A 19,854-nucleotide genomic window follows, 5' to 3' on the forward strand; every position below is an offset into this window, starting at 1 on the left:
TTGTCACTTCCTTCTCACGTCTCGTGGGTCAGAGCGCCTCCTGATTTCTGGTCCGCATATGTTTTCTTGTCGCCGGAGCAAACATGCACGGCACAGCCCGCCCCGTCGTTTACCTGACAAGCGAGAAACTACAAGTGCTGCTTCTGCGCGCTTTGGATTTCGCGTTCGAGAAGCTCAGTGTAGGTAAATTAATGTAATTTTAACACAACTAAGGTAAATTCGTGTTTCTTTAATTTAGCACATTTAAACATCCAAATATTGCTCACTCCCGTTCCTCTCGCTTTACGTGCCGTATTCTGTTATGTGCCAGGTTTTATTTGGATTTTTTCCATGTCATGCTCTTGTTCTTTTACGTTATCAGTGATGTGAATGAACCATTCGCTGCAAAGAAGTATTAAATAACATAACCAATTATGTCTTATAGATTTTTTTATGGGGCCAGTACATTCATTAATTTGGATGTTTAAAAGCAGCATGTGTGTAATGTCAGTTTATACCACATTTTTAAAGATGAAACAAATTGTGAGTACTTTTCCATTTTAATAGAATGGATCATCAGGTGTCTGGAGGAGTAAGCAAGGGATGAACGTATTATCCTTCTGATGACAAGGCAACTGAAATAGGCATAGCAGGTTTGATCGCAGTATGTGTAAAGTCGGTCCCTTTGAACTGCCCAAAGACATTCTTGATGTTTTTTGAGCACTTCAGACTAGTTTGCTGTTTTCTCTCAGACTGGTAACATTTATGACTGCTTGTGATATGGCACTCACTGGCTGCCTTTCTTTTTCGGCCAAGCAGGTCTAAATAATTAGTGACAAGCAATGTTAAATAATTAATATCTTTTTAATGATGAATGCACATTCACACATTTGATTTATCGAAAAAGGTAACGGTGTATCTGTGTGCGCTCGTGTTTGTATGTGTGTCAGAAAGGAAGATGGGTTAGCATATTTTTGTTGAGTAAATGCTATGTGACGTCAATGGCCAATAGGCAAGTATGTTTCAGACACAGAAAGTATGCTTCAGGCTCAAAACGGCTCCAATTTATACGACAGCCGAGTTTACATGATAGATAAATAATACCACATTAAGTAAAATGAGATAGCAGCGAAAAATTGTTTGTGGTGGTTTTCTGTAGGATAATTGTTCTGTTCAACTGGGCATAACGTGTGATCACTGAAACATTCCGCATTTTTATGACCCTTTGGGCCCAAAATAGAAAGTGATTGTGACTGAGTGTTTCTGAGCAAAGAACTCATTTAAATTTGTACTTTAACCCACTTCCTTCAGAAGATTAACAACTATTACTGATAACGGAGAAAAGCATTCTCAGGGTTGCACAGAGTTTAGCAGCTCTGTTTGAAGATGCAAACATCCTCTTGCATTGTTTGTTTGGTATCCCAGATGATGAAATAATCTGTTTTTACCTTTCACTTTGTCCGTCTGTCCAGCATTTTGCTACAGATTTAGTAGCGCAGCAAAATCTTAAAAGAATAGAACAGAAATGCAGATTTGTTTTGTATCAGTTGTTTCATCACATAACTGATGAATGAAAATAACCCCCTCCTTTCATGGATCATCACACGTTTTCTTATGAGTCGGGCTTCTGCATTTCTGACGGATTATTCAGTAACTTTCCATTAAGCAGGCTATACCTCTGGGCTTTCCACGCCCAGTTATCTCGTCTGGGAGCCTTGTAATATACAACAGCCTTGTACATTTCCATGAGCTCAAAAACGTTATGGTCAGTTGAGTTTTGCTTCTTTTATGAAGGGCTTTGGTAGTTAATTACATACGTGTGGACATGCACATGTTCGAGTGGGTTTTGTCTCTTCAATACAAACACGTTTTTCTTCACTTGCATCATTGTTTAGCAGACTGTCCTTGCACTTGTGTTCATTTAATTTGCTATGCAGATAAGATGACAAAATGCATTCTTTTCTACAAGATGCCAAAAATGCACCTTATTTCCAAACAAAGAAAATTTGTGCATGCAACATACACTGTATAGCACTGGCAGAATTGTAACAACAGCCATTGCTTGGACTATTATATCTACAGTATTCTTCTGAGCTATATCATTCATAGATTTACTAACACACAAAGCAGATTTGTCCAGCACAATCAGTCGAGCACACCTTTAGCCACCTCACTACACACTATAGTGCAGTGATGTTTACACTTGTTAAATGCTTTTTTTTCACTGGACTGATGTTTGGTGTCAAAACAATCCTACAGCTGGTGATGTCTACATGGAAGCCTCTTTAGCTCTGTGAGCATCTGCATCTCAGCTGGATCAGAGGCAAGATGTGGGGAGACGCCACCCTCGCTCTGGCTGCGACGTGCCTGCTCTCCTGGATTCCTGCTTGCATGTGTGAGTGCTGGTTTTTAAACTTGCATCACAGATGGTTGGCATAATCCAGAAATGCTAAAACAAGGTGCACCCACAATGACATATGAGGATTATTAACATACATAGTGCCTTGTTTATGGCAAATGTGATACTGTTTGAGCATGCTAATGCATTTTATTAAGCAGATAGCTTTTGAACATTGTGAAAATTGAGGCAATATTCTGGTAAAAGCCAATGTGGTTCAGGAGTTTGAATTTCATTTTTTCAGGCTGATGTTCATATGAACCTCCTACATATTTTATATGCAGCTGATTGGATTTGTATATGCAAAATAGAAAAATATTACATTTTAGAGAACTGAATTGGCCAGAAGCTACAGTTTCCTTTAAAGAAGTGGCAGCATTAAGGAAACATTGTGTAGTGAGTTTTTAGTATTTGACATTTACATTTACGGCATTTAGCGGACGCTTTTATCCAAAGCGACTTACAATTCTGACTGAACGCAACTTGAGCAATTCAGGGTTAAGGGTCTTGCTCAGGGGCCCAACAGCAGCAACCTGGTGGTGCTGGGAACTGGCAACCTTCTGATTACTAGTTAAGTACCTTAACCACTGAGCTACTATTTTCACTATTTGACAGATTTGACGAATTTGACAGATGCATAAAAACTAGATTTATGTAATTAAAATGTAACTTGAGAAAAAGTAACTTTTCTTACTTAAAATTTCCATGCACAGTTGCTTTAATGGAACATTCTTTAGTTTAGGAGCTGTCAGTGCATACTACAATATTCATACTGGAGCTCTACTGTATCTTGTGGTACATATAGGTCACACAGCACCTGGAAAGCCTGAACTCACAAGGTGTCGATCTCCTGAGAAGGAGACCTTCACGTGTTGGTGGGAACCTGGCTCCTCTGGGGGACTGCCCACTACCTACCGCCTATTCTACATAAAAGAGAGGTAAGAAAGTTTAGCTTTAACTTTTGACCAAAGGTTTGTCTGCTTCTTAATGATTTACCATTGTCCCTTGCAACTCAGGTGGTCTAGAAAGTTTGCATATTGTCTATGGTTCCACTTTTCCCTTCAACCATAAATAATGGTTGTTGTTTTTGATGGGCATTGCCATATTTAGTGTTTAAACATGGATCGTGTAAGTTTTTGCCATTTCGTGCGATAAGCTGTGGTACCCACTTCATGAATAACATGACAAACATGAGTACTAGATAATTAGAAAATTTGTTTTTTTTAAATATAATATTTTATATATGTTATAGAAGAGCCTTTTATAATGTACATTTTTTGCAGGACTACATCAATTTAGCTACATGTGTATGCATATCTTGTCACTCATTGTCATTTCAAAGCAAATATTTAAATCCTTTATTATCATTTCAACATAATCGTTTTGTCCTTACAGATCTGAAAAGGTCTTTGAATGTCCAAACTACCACAGAGCAGGGAATAACTCATGTTTCTTTGACAAAGCCCACACATCTATCTGGGTCCTTTATAATATTACAGTTATGGCCTCTAATTCCTATGGGAACACGTTTTCAGAGTCTGTGGAGGTGGATGTCATGGATATTGGTGAGTTTATTAATTAGCCCAATTAACTCTTAAAGGTTTCCTTAATTGTATTTTTAATTGTTGTGTGTCCACAGTATCATAATATCATAATAACCCAACAGCATTTCATTTAATGCTGCCAATGTAATCATCACAGTATAAAAGGCCCTGTGTTTAAGCATATTATGCATTATGTATCATGGCAGTGCTCATTATTTGTACTTGCACTAAACATGCCATTTCTCTCCAGCTGGGTCAACCACAGAGATGGGGATACAAGCATATACCAGTGCAATAGGAGTACTCCTTCAGCAGCACTGAGATTCACAAAGCATTACCATAAATAAGCAATAGTTTGTTTTTACTTAGGGGAGTCTCAGTGGGGTATAAATTTAAGCTGTATTCGGTTTTGGTTTATGGGGAAGTACAGTGATCTCAGCTGGACAGCTGGTAGCAGAACAGAGTGATGTGTCGCTCTGGGGTAATAAAACATGATCCTACTATCAAATATGCCCTGGCAGCTTGTATGTAGTTGTTGCTAGCTTAGCATATGGCCAATTGCATGACTCCTAGTAAGATCAGGAATTAAATAAACATGATTTATCAATAGACTTTATTTTGGAATATTCTAGTACTTTATAATATTTAATTTCTAAATGTAAATGTAATGCCGTAAATGTAATATTTTGCTGGTCTTCCCCACCAAAATATTAAAAGATTCTTTTTTAAAAAGTGGTGAGACAAACTTTAATTTGTTTTCAAATGTTTTTTTTTTAAATGAATAAATCAAATTGTTTATTTATATTAACCTTCTACCAGATTGTTTGTCCTGTTTTAGCTCCACCATTTATGTTTGCTTTACTGGCATTACAAATCTCAGCTCTTATTGATTATGAATAAAAGATGCTAAAAACGTTGTTATTAATATTACAACCCAGATTTTAGCTTCTTATTTCCAATTGTTCTTCACATTTCATAAGGCCCTGCTGGTCAAAATATATGAACCTGTTAATAAAAGCAGTAAAAGCAAAATAAAGAACTAAAATAAAAACAGTAAAACCTCATACAAGAATGTGTATTCATGCAAGATTTAAAGTTGCTCACAAGGAGTTTTTTTATTCTTCATCTTCTTCTTTTCCAAATGATCATTGTTTTTTTTCTTCTTTTCCACATGAGCACCAAAATCAATTGACATTCCAAACACAATTCCTGGATGGGAAGTGTAATGGCAATATAGGAATACTTGAATAGATATTTATAATCCATTGCTTTTCACTTCATTTAGATCAAAGATGGAATGGGCACCAACACTTGAACCCATTTACATTCAGCCCATTTCAAGGGATTAAGTCTTATTGGATGAGCATGACTATTTATTGACCAAGTAGCCCAAGCAATAATATAGATTAGCTATTAAAATGTAGTGGCCTTTAAAACAATTTAAAACATTTTAAGAATAGATGCTTACCACACTGTTTAATAGCTATGCTTGTTGAAATTGAATTTGTCTTTTCTTTGCAGTCCAGCCTCACTCCCCAGAGAATGTGACTTTGACTGTGTTGGGAACAGAGCACAACCCATATTTCCTGGTGCAGTGGGAGGCCCCACATGACACAGACACCCGTTCGGGCTGGGTGACTCTCAAATATGAAGTACGAGTGAAACTGGAGAGCAGGAGACAGAAGGCCAGTGAGTGGGAGGTTCGTTCCACATTTTCTGGCTAAATGGGTTTGGATCTTCTAATGGACTGACATTATTAATTAAACCATGCAATATTCACTCTGTGCCTAATAACATAATATTTTCCTTGTGTTGACCCAAAAGGGATGCGGAACATCCATTTGCAACTTTGAGCTTAACATTCATGTGGAACTTTGATTTTAAGGTTTGCGTTTTTGTGGTGGTCACAGTTGTACAGCACTGGTAAGCAAAAGGAGCTAAGCATCTACAGTCCCCAGCCTGGAGGACGGTACACTGTACAAGCACGCTGCAGATTAGACCACGGCCTCTGGAGCGAGTGGAGTCCTCCCATTCTTATCCAAGTCCCAGACAGTAAGATGTTCTCTCTCTCCTGTGCCTGCTTGTAAATCAGTTTTGAAAGGTTGCATAATGCATTCTTACATAATACTTGTCAGTCTTTTGATAAAACGCACCTTCTTCGTCTTATGTAAATAATAAAACCTACTGCATGACCTAGGGTTGTTAAATGGATTTTCTCAAAGTATTTCACACAATAGCTATCGATATTAAGTTTGGTTTGCTTAACATGTGGCAGTGCAAACATTACTAGTATGCATGTGCACGCATATTAAAAAAAAAAAACCCTCTAGATCTTTCCACCCTTTTTTCAGCGATGAGGTAAAAGGAAAAAAGAGCTTGAGAATGCAACTGTTCTTTTTGCAGACTCACTAAGAGAGAGGTCAGTTATGATCTTCATGCTCACCATCAGTGCTTTCATTCTCCTGATGGCTGCTGGAATACTAGCAATCAAAAGAAAATAGTAAGCTTGCCACAGTTCTTTTTATTCTTCAACTGTAACTAATACATGCATTCAGGTTTTACTCATTTTTTTGCTCTATAAAAAAACTGTCTTGTTGCATGGGGCTTAAGGGATAATGCCCATATCTCTACCACTCAAGAAGCAGCTCTGCATATTTTACAAGCAGAGGTAAAGGTAACCATTTCAGTTGGTGCAGTCTTCCAGCCTTTTTCACTCTTGAAGTGTTCTGCTATTTCAGCAAGACAAGGACTTAAATTATTAGGAATATATTAATGTTTAAACGAAAAGCTCTGAATTTCTCTTTATCCAAAGTGGGGCCAATCACCCATGAGGTTTCTTCTGGAGAGCTGACCTCCAGCTACAAGGTCAAATTGTTAACAGAAGTAAATGCTAATAGCCCTCAATTAGCACTTGCTAAAATCATCACTTTGTGAAATAATACAATTCAGAAAGAAAAATGCCTCAGTAAAAGGTTATGATAAAGGTGTTTTAATACTTTTACAGAATATTATTCTGTGCAGAACTACATTCTCACATTGTGAGCCTTTTGGCTACAATATAAAACTGCTGCAGGAAACCATGAATGCCAAAGTTGTCTTGGTTGAGCAACCATACTTGAAATAAGTGGGAAATCATGTAAATGTTTGGTGTAACCTTTATTTAAGTTAATGTTTCTTTCTTTCTCTCCTCTAGTGTTAAGCATTTCTTCTTGCCTCCTGTTCCAGGACCAAAAATAAAAGGCTTTGATATTAAACTCCTAAAGGTAAATATATTCTAAATATAACTGTAGCCTCAGGAGTTTGTTTCTGAAATCTGACAATTCTCTCATATCAATAAAATAATTTTATAGCTTAAACATTAAGTTCAATATAATTCTTTTTTTTTTTGTCTGTCATTAACAGACAGAAATGTCAGAAGATATATTCCGTACCCTAACCTTGGAAGGCTTCCCTCCAACACCAGAGTGCCCTGATCAAATGGACTTTCTGGTGGTGGTTGATAGTGATGAAGACATTGAGCAGTCTGGAAATGATGTTGCTCAGGAAAGTACAAATGGTGACCAGCATACTTCAGACTGTAAAGGTAGAGTCTGCTGCAGCCTGCCTACAGAAAACACCTTGAAGAAGCAGAGTGACAGATGGAAACGATCAGCTTTTGTACATGACCATAAGGTTTCTGATCGTGAATCTGTAGCTGGACCTTCACAAACATTCTCTGGAATTTTCTCCTCCCTACCAGATGTTCAACACTTAAACCATCTAAGCACACATGATGGGGCACTGCAAAAACTGGACCAGGAGAGTCCTCAGATCAAACCTCAGAAAGGCATGGTCAGAAACTCTCAGACAAGCTGCACATCCAGCTTCAAGCAGAATGATGCCCTTTTCACGCCTAATGGCCTAATGGAGTATGTTGAAGACATGGAGAGTCAAGACTGTAAACGTATCCCTACAGCAGAAGAAGGGGAAAACTACAGCAAAGTCTCTGGGATTTATAGTGACAGGGTCCTTGTGCTTCAGAAAGACAGTATACCTATTCACACCCACAAAGAAGGGAATTGCGGTGATCTTAATAAAAAGATAAGGGATGAAACAATATCTCAGGCTAAAGAGACTCAGGAATATGTAGGAACAGCCTTGGCAATATTGTAGGTCAGCTTTTGGTGTGATTGCTTTGGACAAAAAATATTTGCTATGAGCTTTTTGCCATTTAACTTCAAGAAATCAGAGAACTTTTATATTGAACACTAAAATAGTTATGGGTGCTTCATATAGGACTGTTAAATTATATTTAAAAATTCTTACAATTTGATGTCACGAAAACATAAGAGCAGCATCCTTACTCTTTTACTGAAAGCAACTTGTGTTGCTCTTGTCAAATTTGTAAAAAAGCAATGACTATATTTGTACACATTAGAATGTTATGAGAAAATTGTTACACTCTATTGATGCAGAGAGCTTGAATAGCTCATAGAAAGTTTGATTTATGTTAACCGAGACAATGGAATCAAAACACTGATATTTCTGTATTATTGCATAGTGCACCTTTAAGACACAGCATTTTCCTTTGTAGCCATCCATTTGTCTGCATAGCTTGTGTTTTTGTTTGTGCAAATGTACAAGATAATTCAGTGTCACAAGATACACTGATTAACACTACATTAATGTTACAGATTTGCAAGTCCCCTGAACAGAAAATAAAGGACTTTTCATTTATAGCACTGCTACTGGGAAGACACCCACATGTAAGAAAATACACATTATAATGTTACAAATACAGGAGTTTGGAGTAATAGCCAAATATCAGCCGTCAAACTTACACAAAGGCTGTAGCCCATCTCATTATTTCACATAATATAGGGCTGCCCTTGCCAAACTTGGCCCTTTTTAAACAAAACAATATGTATATAACAGTGTATTGTGTTCAATGTTACTTATTCAGCCATGTTTCCTGGAAGCTTGTTGTGCTGCTTTGCAATAGCAAAAGTGGTACTCTGCATGATTTCAGTTAGGTACTTGCATTGTCAGTAGGAAGGTACTGGTTTTAAATCCTTAAAGAGAAGCTTCTTTCATTGAGATAAGCCATTCTGGTCAGATTCATTAGCTGTGACTAGCTATCTTTATTCAACAATGGCAGTTCATTCATTTTTTTATTTTATTTGTCATAACATTGCTTCAGAGCAGTTACTTAAAATATTTTCAGTTTTCTCTTTTCAGTAGCTTTTCTACCATCTTTGGAAAGAATGTCATAGCTCAACTACACATGAAGGTCCCATGTAGGAAAAGTGTCAAAGTACCAAAACTATATAAAAATACAGATATTTTTACAGTTCATATAATACAGCATAGCTCTCGCAAACAGGTTAGTGTCAATTTCATATTATTGAAAGTTCTACTAATTATATTGTCCTACTTTTTAAAATCATTTGACCCTTTTTCCACCAAAGCACTTGATTAACAAACATATATGCATGAGTTATGGTACATTCCACTGAGATCTGATGTGCTGTTAAATGAGACAAAATGACTCCGATTTGAAATGCTGATCTATTAAATCATTTTAAAAGGAAGCGTGAATACGGATGAACATTGTATAGCAAATAACCATGCATTAGAATTGTACCATGACCAAAATTCAATATGATGCAGGAGAAATCTTAAGACAATTTTTTTATTAATTTATTCTAAACATAATTCATTATTGACAGCAAGTAATTTATTGGCCTCTTTCCTGTGGCAGTGAGATGTATGCTATAGTGTCTTATGAGTAAGGATTTATTTTATAGTCACATCATAGGGCAAATCTGTAAACATTTACATCCATAAAAATATGAGTAATCATCTCCATAAATGTCTCAGTGATTCACAACATCATAATTATTACCAACCAACCAAACAAAAACACCACCCTAGCGAGTTATACAGTTAGTGAATTATCAACTTCCTTCGTGGTTGTCCAGCAACGTTTCCAAATCTGCGCTGATGGCAACCGATGAAAACTGCTTCTCAAATGCCAAGAACTTGTGGTTGTATTCTTTTTCTAGCATTTTCTTCCAAATTTTATCTAAAGAGAACACACAGTCAGTAAAGAACACAGGGGTGCTTCATGCACCTGCACTCTTTATGCTCGTTTTCTCCTCATTTGAACCAACAGCAAAATATCAGATTTCATAACTGTAAAGGCATAAGGGAGTTTCATGCATAGAAGTTCTATAGTATCAATTTAGTTATGCACATTGTGGAATATCAAAATATTTTTAATGTCATGAGAAAGGGTGACACTAAAAATATTCCCCAAGCACCTTTTTGGAGTCGCTCAAGTCAAGCAAATCCAAACAGGTGACTCAGCAATGGATCTTTAATATCAGCAGAACATCTGTTGTCCACTATGGGCACCTGTGTTAACAATCCACTTTAAAAAGCACTTGGTCTAGTACTGAATCATTGGTGTATTATTTCCTGTGAAGACAACATAATTCAGAATGAAACAGTACTTATAGACTCTATAGCTTCTATTAAACTTTGATCTTACTGTATTCAGGCTCTTCTTCTTCAGAAGGATCTGATGGTGGTTCAATATTCTGCTGCTTCTCAGCCTCCTCCCCCTGGTCCTGCGAGTTATCCTCTAGATTGGCAATCAATGTCTCATAGTCTTTCCTCGCCTGAGACGTGAGCTGGATCATTTTGTGGTAATGGTCCTGTGGGGACAGTGGAGAAAGGTGTTGGCCAGTCCTGAGCTACCCCTGTGCTCCACGCCGGAGCAGTGCTGTACTGCATGCTAAACTCATGAAGACCTTGTTGATTGGCTGATGTGCTGAGTCAGGAGTGTTCAGGACAGGAAACATGTTAAAATATGTATAGTAGATGTACTTGAGGACAAGGACTGGGAAACATCGGTATAGTAGAGTTACAAAAGGGGCGTGCAATGTGATATTATTAAAATGCTTTTCTGTGGACACTGATGGTGTGGGTTATTACTTCTAGCATATTGACCAGCTGTATGTTTAAAAATCAAATAATTCAGATTAATTTGAGAGCCTTAAAAACAATAATTGCTGTCAAATTAAAACTGCGTAGCAACTGAGCAGAGTAGAAGCAAGCACATTATGCTATTACCTTTTTTTGCAACATTATGAAAAGGCAATAAAAAAACCAAAATAAACCTGATTGCCTAACAGTCTAATGTACTTCAACTCATTGATACAATCATTCAGATAATTACAGTCACTTTGTTTCCTTGTGATTAGCTTTTATGAAGGAAGCTGAGGTACCTGTGCTCCGTCATAGTTAAAGATGCCCACTAGGCTCACAGGCACAGCTTTGTTCACACAACGACCCAAAGACTTTCTTGACAGTGCAAAGACAAAAGGAACCTCCTGTTCCCGGCACGTATCAATGATGTTGTGAAGAGCCTCATCCAGCCCTCCTGCACAGGAAAAAACAGATGTAAAACCTGCAGACCATTGGATGGCCATGTGTTTGTTTATTTTTTGGCACACACACACACACACACACACACACACACGGTCTTCACGGTTTACAAATGATGCCATGAAAGGTTGGAATTCAGATGCAAATATTTTAAAGAGAAGACTAAGACTACAACATTTCTTTTCATAGCTGAACAAAGCAACATCAAAGCAATATGATAAACACATATGGACTCCAAGGTCATATTTGTACTCAGATTGTCAGGACATAGTTGTTTTAAGTGCAATTTTGGAATCACATGTATATCACACTATGCAAAAGTCAAAAGCTCAAGAACGAGAGGTAACAAAACACCTAGGAGCTTTTCAAGAGGTATAGTTCTCTGCAGCTGGAACACCACAGACACTAGTAATTACATGCATGTATGCATACATCCACACACTCACAAGCACACACGGACATTTATTTCCTGATATGTTTTTGGCTATACCTTTAGACTGCACACGCTCACAGTTCGGGGAGATGATGACACACTTGACTTTTCTGAGCTTCAGGTGTTTGAGAACCTCTCTAAGGCCCATGACCAGCCGTCGCCTCATTCTGGCCTTCATGGGGTCCTTCTGGTATAGCCGATCCTGGAACCTCACCAGCTCCTTCAGCAGGGTGGTCACACACTCATCCACATCCTTACTCAGCATCTGGCTACAATAGCTGTCAAAAGCAAGGGTAATAAGAGAACTCTGCAATAGAACAGGCCTAATGTTCAAAATGCATTTCTGTTAACCAAAATCAAGGCATTTGTGAAGGGCTTTCATACTCTCTGAATTTCCTGCTGTGGATTTTGGGTCGAGTTGGGTTGGACTGAGGACTGCTGGTTTGAGAAGGTGCATCATCATCTGCATGGTTATCGAGACTGCTAGCTTGCGAACCTGTTTGGGCAGTCTCCTCAGAACCATGTTCACTGTGCTCACCTGTCACAAGGCCCAATACACATTTCAGTGATAATACGTCCAACTAGTTTCCTTAAAACAGAAAATAAGAGTTCATCTTTGAACCTTAGACACCCAGAATGTAAAGATATTCATACTTTACATGTGTGCACACTTACTCATCGGTTCGAGCTGATGTTGAAGCAGACTGGCCTCACATGGATTCTCGACGGCGTGAGGCTCCGTTTGAGCACATTCAAGGCTCACCTGGGTGGGGTCCCTCTCCTCCAGCAAACGGTTCTGTTTCCTTTCTTCTCTCTCCTTCAGAATTATCTGAATGAGATTCATAATTGTGACCAACAAGAACCATGCAAAATTCATTCAGAATAATCTGAGAGACAACTATCACTTGATTCCAGGTGATCAAATTGATTCCATAAATTAAAAAAATGCAGGAAATTTGAACCCACTCTTTTGAGGGGTGTCGGCTTTTTGGCTTTCGGGACCTCACGTTGTTTGCCCTTCTTCACCAGAGGGCAGGTGGAGTCCAGTGGGTTGTGCGCTACTCTCTCCTGCTGCCATGGATGCTTCTTTTGAACTGATGGGTCCTTGTGCACAACTGGAAGTGCTCCTCCGACTGATGACAACACCAGGACAGCAACACGTAGTGATGAAAATGCAACAAAAACACAAAGAAAAGCAGAACAAACCTAATGAATTTCTTCACAGACACACCTGAAAGGATTAAGGGTTTAACATCTTGTTTGGACCTCTGGGACTGCTGCTTCTGCTCCAGGACCGCTAGCATGTTCCCAAGGTCCAGCTGGACAGGAGCTTTACTTTTCTTCTGACTCAGCTGCCAGAGATTGGGGAGAGCAATCAATAATGGATGCTGAATGAGTTGCTGTTTTTGTGATGCTGCAGTGGAGTTCTAATGACTGTATGGCAGTATATTTCTTGGTACATAAATGAGTAATATGTATCAAGCATAAACATGTACAAACATGCTTACAGACCTACTTTTAAAAACAATTTCTAAAAGCATACATACACAGAAGTGGTAACTATTAAAGAATGAGCAGAGTGGGGATTGGTCATCTGTCTACTTCAGTACAATTTTTACCTCTTACAATTTTCGGATACATGTAAAGCACTCATAAAGCCCCGCAACTTGACATAACTATCATAATCCGAAAAGTGCTTAAATCTGATCTACAGTTGTGTTCAAAATAATAGAAGTCCAACATGACTAACCAGATCAATCACTGTTCTTGGTAGAAATTATATTACTATATGGCAAATAATTTACCAGTAGGTGTAGTAGAGTGATAGAAAACCATCAGCCCCAACATTTGCAGTGGTAGCTCAGTGGTTAAGGTACTTGACTTGTAATTGGAAGGTTGCTGGTTCAAGCCCCACCACTGCCAAGTTACCACTGTTGGGCCCCTGAGCAAGACCCTTAACCCTCAATTGCTCAAGTTGTACTCAGTCATACTTGTAAGTCAGCTAAATGCTGTAAATGTAAATTCATGATATGCGGGCTCCTGAGCTTGCATAATTGAATAATTAATTGAAATGGATGTATTAATAAAATAATAGCAGTGTGGAGTTCAATTAGTGAGGTCATTCATTCTGTGAAAAAAAAACACAAAAAAACATATGTCAATCAGGTGGCCCTTATTTAAGGATGAAGCCAACACATGTTGTACATGCATTTCTCTCTGAAAACCTAAGAAAAATGGGTCATTCCAGACATTGTTCAGAAGAACAGTGTACTTTGATTAAAACGTTGGTTGGAGAGGGGGGGGGAAGAAGTGCAGAAAAATGATAGGCTGCTCGGCTAAAATGATCTCCAATGCTTTAAAATGGAAAGCAAAACCAAAGAGATGTGGAAGAAAATGGAAGACTACCATTTGAATGGATCGAAGAATAGCTAGAATGGCAAAGACTCAGCCAATTATCAGCTCCACGGTGATCAAAGATGATCGGAAGTTTCCTGTGAGTACTGTGACAATTAGAAGATGCCTGTGTGAAGCTAATCTATCGGCAAAAAGCAGCCGCAAAGTCCCATTGTTAAAAAATACATGCTGAAGACGTTACAATTTGCCAAAGACCACATGGACTGGATAAATGGAGAAACAGTTTGTGGACTTATGAAAGTAATATTGTTGTTTTTGGATCCAAGGCCCACAGTTTGTCAGACAACCCCAAAACACTGAATTCAAGCCACAGTACACTCTGAAGACAATGAAGCATGGTGGTGCAGGCATCATGATATGGGGATGTTTCTCTTACTACGGTGCTGGGCCTATTTATCGCATACCAGGTATCATGGATCAGTTTGCATATATCAAAATACTTGAAGAGGTCATGTTGCCTTATGCTGAAGAGGAAATGCCCTTGAAATGGGTGTTTCAACAAGACAATGACCCCAAACACACCAGTAAGCGAGCAGCATCTTGGTTCCACACCGACAAAATTAAAGTTATGGAGCAGCCAGCCCAACCCCCAGACCTTAATCCGATAGAAAACTTGTGGGTGGACATCAAAAATGCTGTTTCTGAGGCAAAACCAAGAAATGCAGAGGAATTGTGGAAAGTTGTCAGATCATCCTGGGCTGGAATACCTGTTCAAAGGTACCAGAAGTTGGTTGACTCCATGCAACACAGATATGAAGCAATTCTCAGAAACAGTGGTTATACAACTAAATATTAGTTTAGTGATTCACAGTAATGCTAAATCCTAAAAAATCCTAAAATTTTCAGTTTATATAGTAAATATGAGTTTGTGAAAAAAATGCAGACACTGCTATTTTTTTTAACAGCCCAATATTAATTTTTCTTCATTTTCTTTAAAGTAATTAAAAAATGTATACATTTTTCTTCATGTTTTGATTTAGAATATAATGTGCAGTGTTCCCAATGCATGGAAATAAAAACTATTATAAGGATTCTGAGCTTTACTCACGTTTTTAAACACACTGCTATTATTTTGAACACAACTGTATATGGTAGATTCAATAAGTTACACCATAGTGTAACAAGTTACTCTCATTGAAACGCTGGTCATCTCAATCCTGCTGAGCCCATAACCAACCTGTACTTTCTTAGAATCGGTTTGGCTCGGCTTTCCAGAGGTGGATTTACTCTTGTTCATACTTTCTGACTGAGATGATCCCTCTCTCTCAGAGATCCCTGTATTTTCCTGTGTAGTGGAGAGAAATGTAAGGAACAGAGCACAGCAACATCCTTGCAGCTTGCATATTTGTCCTTTAAAAGCTTCACCTGGACTGCTGAGTTCAAAGTATGGCTCGCCCCTTTGGCTGAAACACCAAAGGCAGAAGACAAGTCTGGGAACTCCTCTTCATCCTAAACACAAAGGGCTTTTAGAAAAATCTCTCTCATTAGCCAGTCTGAAGTTTAGCTGGTGTGACACTAATACATTAACACTAGACAAGAGCAAATCTGCAAAAATATGCCAAATAGGAGATACAAAATAAAAAGAAAAAAAATCGCTCTAAAACATGGAAGCATTACATTTCCCTAAGAGCTGAAGATATTGTGACAGAAGATTAAATACACATATGGTAAACTACCTCAATCTTGGGGGGTTCCTGTTGAATCAGTACATCATCTGTCTGCTGCTCCACTCCCTCACTCACTGTTTTAGATTTCTTCTTTTTCTTCCTTTTCTTCTTCTCGGTAGTTTGATCAGATTGTAGTGGAGAAGTTTCTTTGTCTCCTTGAAATGTCTCCTTGAACAATGAGAGGTTCCGGCATTCACTTACATTTACAACCGTTAATAACGATGATTTCAAGATACATATGACAGTGTACTGCAATTCCACTGTGCTGTGAGAACTTCTGGTGGATACTGCTATGCTGTACCTGAGAAGACATATGTGTGGTGGAAATCTTTTGGACAACTTTAGGAGGTTGAGAGGCAATGTTGGCCCAGGAAGTTACTGGTAATCCATAGGGATTGGGTAACACAAGTTCAATATCATGACCTTAAAATAAAGAAACTTGTTACATAACTGGACACTTTCATATCAGCATGCCAGAGTGTTTTCCTCTCACTGATAGCTAGCTACCTGTGAGGAAAGATCAACATCAAGAAATGAATTATACCTGGTGTGACAGACAAAGGATTCACACACATTTCTGTTGAGGGGACTTGGTGAATTGACTTTTGCTTTTGTACTGCGTTTCCTGACATCTGCTAAACAAAGAACATCAACATCAGAATTACACATACATATGTGACAATGGAGGTGACTTTTTATTTTTTAATCCTGGCAAAATAATGACTTTCTTGTATGGTTTCATATAAAAGAAGTGATGTCTGGAAGGATTGGCAGTTTTAGAACTTAATTATTTCTCACTTTGGAGAGAATCCCCTTCACAATTTAATCCATTCAAACCACAGATGAATGTACCATGTAAGTAACTGATCATTTCTGTATGTACAATATGTAGCTGTCTAACCAGTTCCGTTCGGGTAGAGAGCTCAATGTTCTACCGCACCTTACTTGGAGCTGCTGATGAATTCTGAAGAGCTGGTGAAGCACCTGGACTCCAGCACAGCCGTGGCTCTTCACTAAAGGCAGTCTTAGAGTTGCTGGTGGTAACGTCACATAGTTCCGGAAAGTCAGACAACTTCACTTCAAATGAGCTGATATTTATAACCCTTGACTTTGGTGTTTCCTCTGTATTTAAATGTCTACTCCCTCTATAACCTATAAAAAGGACACAAAAAAATATAAATCAACTGACAGATGACTACAGATGTGGTGGTGGTGATGAAATCATGTAATGGTCAAGTTAAACTTGACCTATGCATACAAAATTGACCCTTTATATTTATCTCAGCCTTCATGCAAAACAGATTACCTCTTTTGGCTGTGTCTGATGCTCTCCAATTTATTCTTTTGTTATGGGGAAAAGGCTCATGCATATGCTTTGACTGCTGAGAGATTCAAAGAAAGAACAGTTGAAAGTGTTAAGAGCCAAACAATGTTCAAAAAACAACAGCTGTCTCCCTTTGCTGAGAAGTAATGTTGCTTAAAACACTTCTCAACCAAGATTAGCATTATTAACATAAAACAGGGTGTGCCATTAAAATTAGAAGATCAAAACAAAAACAAAGAACATCAGCAAAAATGTTCCACTGCACTACTTATTGCAGAGACTGATGAAGACCTTTCCAGGCTGTTCAGGAGGGCGTCCCTTTTGGCCAGTGTCTGTTTGGAGACTGTTACTTCTTCTTAGGTTCTGGAAGCTACAGGGACCATGTGCCTTTGGTGCTCTGTCATGCTGTCTGTCTGTAATTGCTGACTTCTGCCTTTCCTTAAACCAATTTTCGGATGAGGTGTGGTTCATTATTTGCTCTCTCGATGGAGGTCTGAAACATAAAACATTAAACAGAAATAGAGAGACAAAGGGAGAAAACCTGTTTAGTTTCAAAACTCCTAGTATTTCCGGTGTTAAATGGCACAAGGGGATGTAATTAGAGCTAGGAAATGTATTAAATATTTACGTTGCATGTGTGAAACTTTTTTTGGAGCCTGATCCAGAACTGCAGCTAGCGACCCAATTAACCAAGTTTACAAATGGCCTTGTAATATCTTGAATTATTTTTAGATTATTCTTTGGGGCAAAAAACATGTGACTGCTAAAACTAAAGATAGCCATTAATATGATGTGGTAAACGTAGCCAGAGGATGACTACTTGTTTGTTTGATTTGCTACCCAGCTGGATAAAGAGATAGGTCAACATAAGTAACTGGCTAGTTTGCAACTAGCACCATATTTTGTGATGAGTTCCATTCATAGTTTCTATCATATATTTTATGTTATCATGCAACAATGTGTTTACATCCAGGTTTGCTGGCCACATTGGTACAAAATATGAATATATAATTCTTCTTTGTGGTCATTTGATAGAAAACACAACTTGATTAGTTTTAAATGGACTTTAGATTATACCTCTACTTGTAGGTAAACAAACTATTACTACGTTTGCATAGCAAATAGTTTAACTTAATTAACCATTTAGTCCAAATGGATCTTCTGATAACTCAATCACCCTTTAAGCAATTTCAGAGAAAATGCATGAACATGAGATATAGTTTATCACCAAAATTCAGGAAAAAAAGGACTTAATTAGAAGCAATTGTTGTTGTTTTTTTAAATTAAATTAAAACACTGCTCATATAGTTAGTTACACTACACTTACCTTCTCTTGCCTTCCTCCATTCTTAACGAGAATGTGTGTGTGTGTGTGTGTGTGTGGTGGGCCAGTCAGCTCAGGTGAAACCAATCAGATCCTTGAATACAGGCCAAGGAGCATATGCTGAGCCAACAGTCTAATAACTAGACTTTGAAAGACAAAACGTACAAATGTAAGTTAGCAATTCGTTTAAACTTTAAGTCTTTCTGCTACAATTAGACATCAAATAAACGACAGAACAGGATAAAGGGATCTTGCTCTCTCGTTGCCCACATTTTATTAACGTTATCAAATTAGTAATCAAGGTAGGTTAAGTTAGCTAGTTTAATATGATTTTACAACACACTTGGGTTGGCGAGGCAAGGAGTCTCCAAGTTAACTAGCTAGATAGCTAATTTAACTAGCAAGGACAGCTTTCTCGATAGACTTAAAACTGCCAGCTTAAACCTAGCTAGCTGGTAACCTAGTTGTATCAACTGGTAGGCAAGTCACTTGTCTGCAAAGTAGGTAACGCTAACTAGAACGCTAGAGATAAGTTGGCTGATCTACCTAGTAGGTTATCCATCTCTAGGTAGCTTGGGATAGCTAACTACTAAACTTTCTTTGGCAATCAGGAAAACTAAATTCCTTATAGGCTAACATCATGATTGTAACGCTACCATTGAACCTTAATTACAATCAACCAGCAAGTACGACAGCTTTTTGTTGACCGTCATAAGTATTTATGTTGAACATCACGTTTCTGGAATAAAACTATCATCATGTTACAGATAAATAGCTAACTAGTTGGTTAGTTATCTGAGTGAGAGGCCAACGAAATAAATAAACAAGTCCCAGCTAGCGTTAGCTATAAGATGGCTAGTTAACCTAGCTAACAAAGCGAAATACACTGCGTCATATTTTGGCATGTCATACTTACATTTGTCGTTTAACAGGTTACATATTTTTTAAAATTTTAATTCTAACCATATTCCCAAATACCAGCTGACAACACCAGTTGTAAATATTATGTTGTGACGTTTAGCCAGGTACACAGTCTACCAACCAGCTCAAACTTCTTCAGTCTAATAATGCCAGCTATGTGAACTCTTATTTTGAAAACTAGGGGGAGTAGGAATGTCAAATTGGCAAACTCTTGTGCGTGCCGTTTTTTATTGCAATTTGAGAAAAACGTCACGAAATGCTTAGTAAATCTTTCCCTAAAATAACATGGGGAAGTGTCGTGGAATTTCTAGTGTGTTTTAATCATTCAATTTTTAAATATTGAAACAGCAAATCAAAGTAAAACTGGAGTTGGCTGCAAGCGTTCATTTGTGCTACTGAAGTTCATTCTATATCAATT

The 19,854-nt window shown here is 38.0% G+C and overlaps 2 protein-coding genes across 9 annotated transcripts; one reads left to right on the top strand and one right to left on the bottom strand.

Moving 5' to 3' along the window:
• Positions 1-32: 32 nt before the first annotated feature.
• On the top strand, positions 33-8,716 carry prlrb (prolactin receptor b). 4 transcript variants are annotated; one of them, XM_027002829.2, is made up of 10 exons: positions 33-179; positions 547-643; positions 2,239-2,374; positions 3,183-3,315; positions 3,773-3,942; positions 5,443-5,621; positions 5,832-5,973; positions 6,325-6,421; positions 7,115-7,184; positions 7,324-8,716. In XM_027002829.2, the coding sequence occupies exons 3-10, from the start codon at positions 2,308-2,310 to the stop codon at positions 8,071-8,073; spliced, it is 1,608 nt and encodes a 535-aa protein (XP_026858630.2). In that variant the 5' UTR covers positions 33-179; positions 547-643; positions 2,239-2,307; the 3' UTR covers positions 8,074-8,716. The 4 variants fall into 4 exon arrangements, with proteins under 4 accessions (XP_026858630.2, XP_026858632.2, XP_026858631.2 ...); XM_027002831.2 differs by lacking the exon at positions 547-643 and having other exon boundaries at positions 7,324-7,504; positions 7,661-8,716; XM_027002830.2 differs by lacking the exon at positions 547-643 and having other exon boundaries at positions 33-183.
• Positions 8,717-9,012: 296 nt separating this feature from the next.
• LOC113572948 (selenocysteine insertion sequence-binding protein 2) lies at positions 9,013-19,578 on the bottom strand. Of its 5 annotated transcripts, none has more exons than XM_027002923.2 (18): positions 19,432-19,578; positions 18,519-18,655; positions 17,483-17,684; positions 17,174-17,249; positions 16,808-17,019; positions 16,412-16,502; positions 16,169-16,290; positions 15,877-16,035; positions 15,566-15,649; positions 15,378-15,485; positions 13,017-13,137; positions 12,752-12,918; positions 12,461-12,614; positions 12,170-12,323; positions 11,843-12,063; positions 11,193-11,347; positions 10,454-10,619; positions 9,013-9,985 (listed from the first exon to the last, which is right to left on the bottom strand). In XM_027002923.2, exons 2-18 carry the CDS (start codon positions 18,536-18,538, stop codon positions 9,858-9,860), a joined length of 2,340 nt encoding a protein of 779 aa, XP_026858724.2. In that variant the 5' UTR covers positions 18,539-18,655; positions 19,432-19,578; the 3' UTR covers positions 9,013-9,857. The 5 variants fall into 5 exon arrangements, with proteins under 5 accessions (XP_026858724.2, XP_026858726.2, XP_026858725.2 ...); XM_027002925.2 differs by having other exon boundaries at positions 17,174-17,246; positions 18,519-18,660; XM_027002924.2 differs by having other exon boundaries at positions 16,412-16,499; positions 18,519-18,660.
• Positions 19,579-19,854: the final 276 nt, after the last annotated feature.

This window comes from Electrophorus electricus, chromosome 9 (assembly GCF_013358815.1).
Source record: "Electrophorus electricus isolate fEleEle1 chromosome 9, fEleEle1.pri, whole genome shotgun sequence".
NCBI lineage: Eukaryota > Metazoa > Chordata > Actinopteri > Gymnotiformes > Gymnotidae > Electrophorus > Electrophorus electricus.

Coding starts and splice junctions, on each gene's coding strand:
- LOC113572948 (XM_027002923.2), bottom strand. CDS start 18,538: ATGGAGGAAGGCAAGAGAAG. Junction 12,615..12,751: donor AGCCGACACCCCTCAAAAGA/GTGGGTTCAAAT, acceptor AATCTCATTCAG/ATAATTCTGAAGGAGAGAGA. Junction 12,324..12,460: donor ACATCAGCTCGAACCGATGA/GTAAGTGTGCAC, acceptor GCCTTGTGACAG/GTGAGCACAGTGAACATGGT.
- prlrb (XM_027002830.2), top strand. CDS start 2,308: ATGTGGGGAGACGCCACCCTCGCTCTGGCTGCGACGTGCCTGCTCTCC. Junction 3,943..5,442: donor GGTGGATGTCATGGATATTG/GTGAGTTTATTA, acceptor TTTTCTTTGCAG/TCCAGCCTCACTCCCCAGAG. Junction 7,185..7,323: donor TTGATATTAAACTCCTAAAG/GTAAATATATTC, acceptor TGTCATTAACAG/ACAGAAATGTCAGAAGATAT.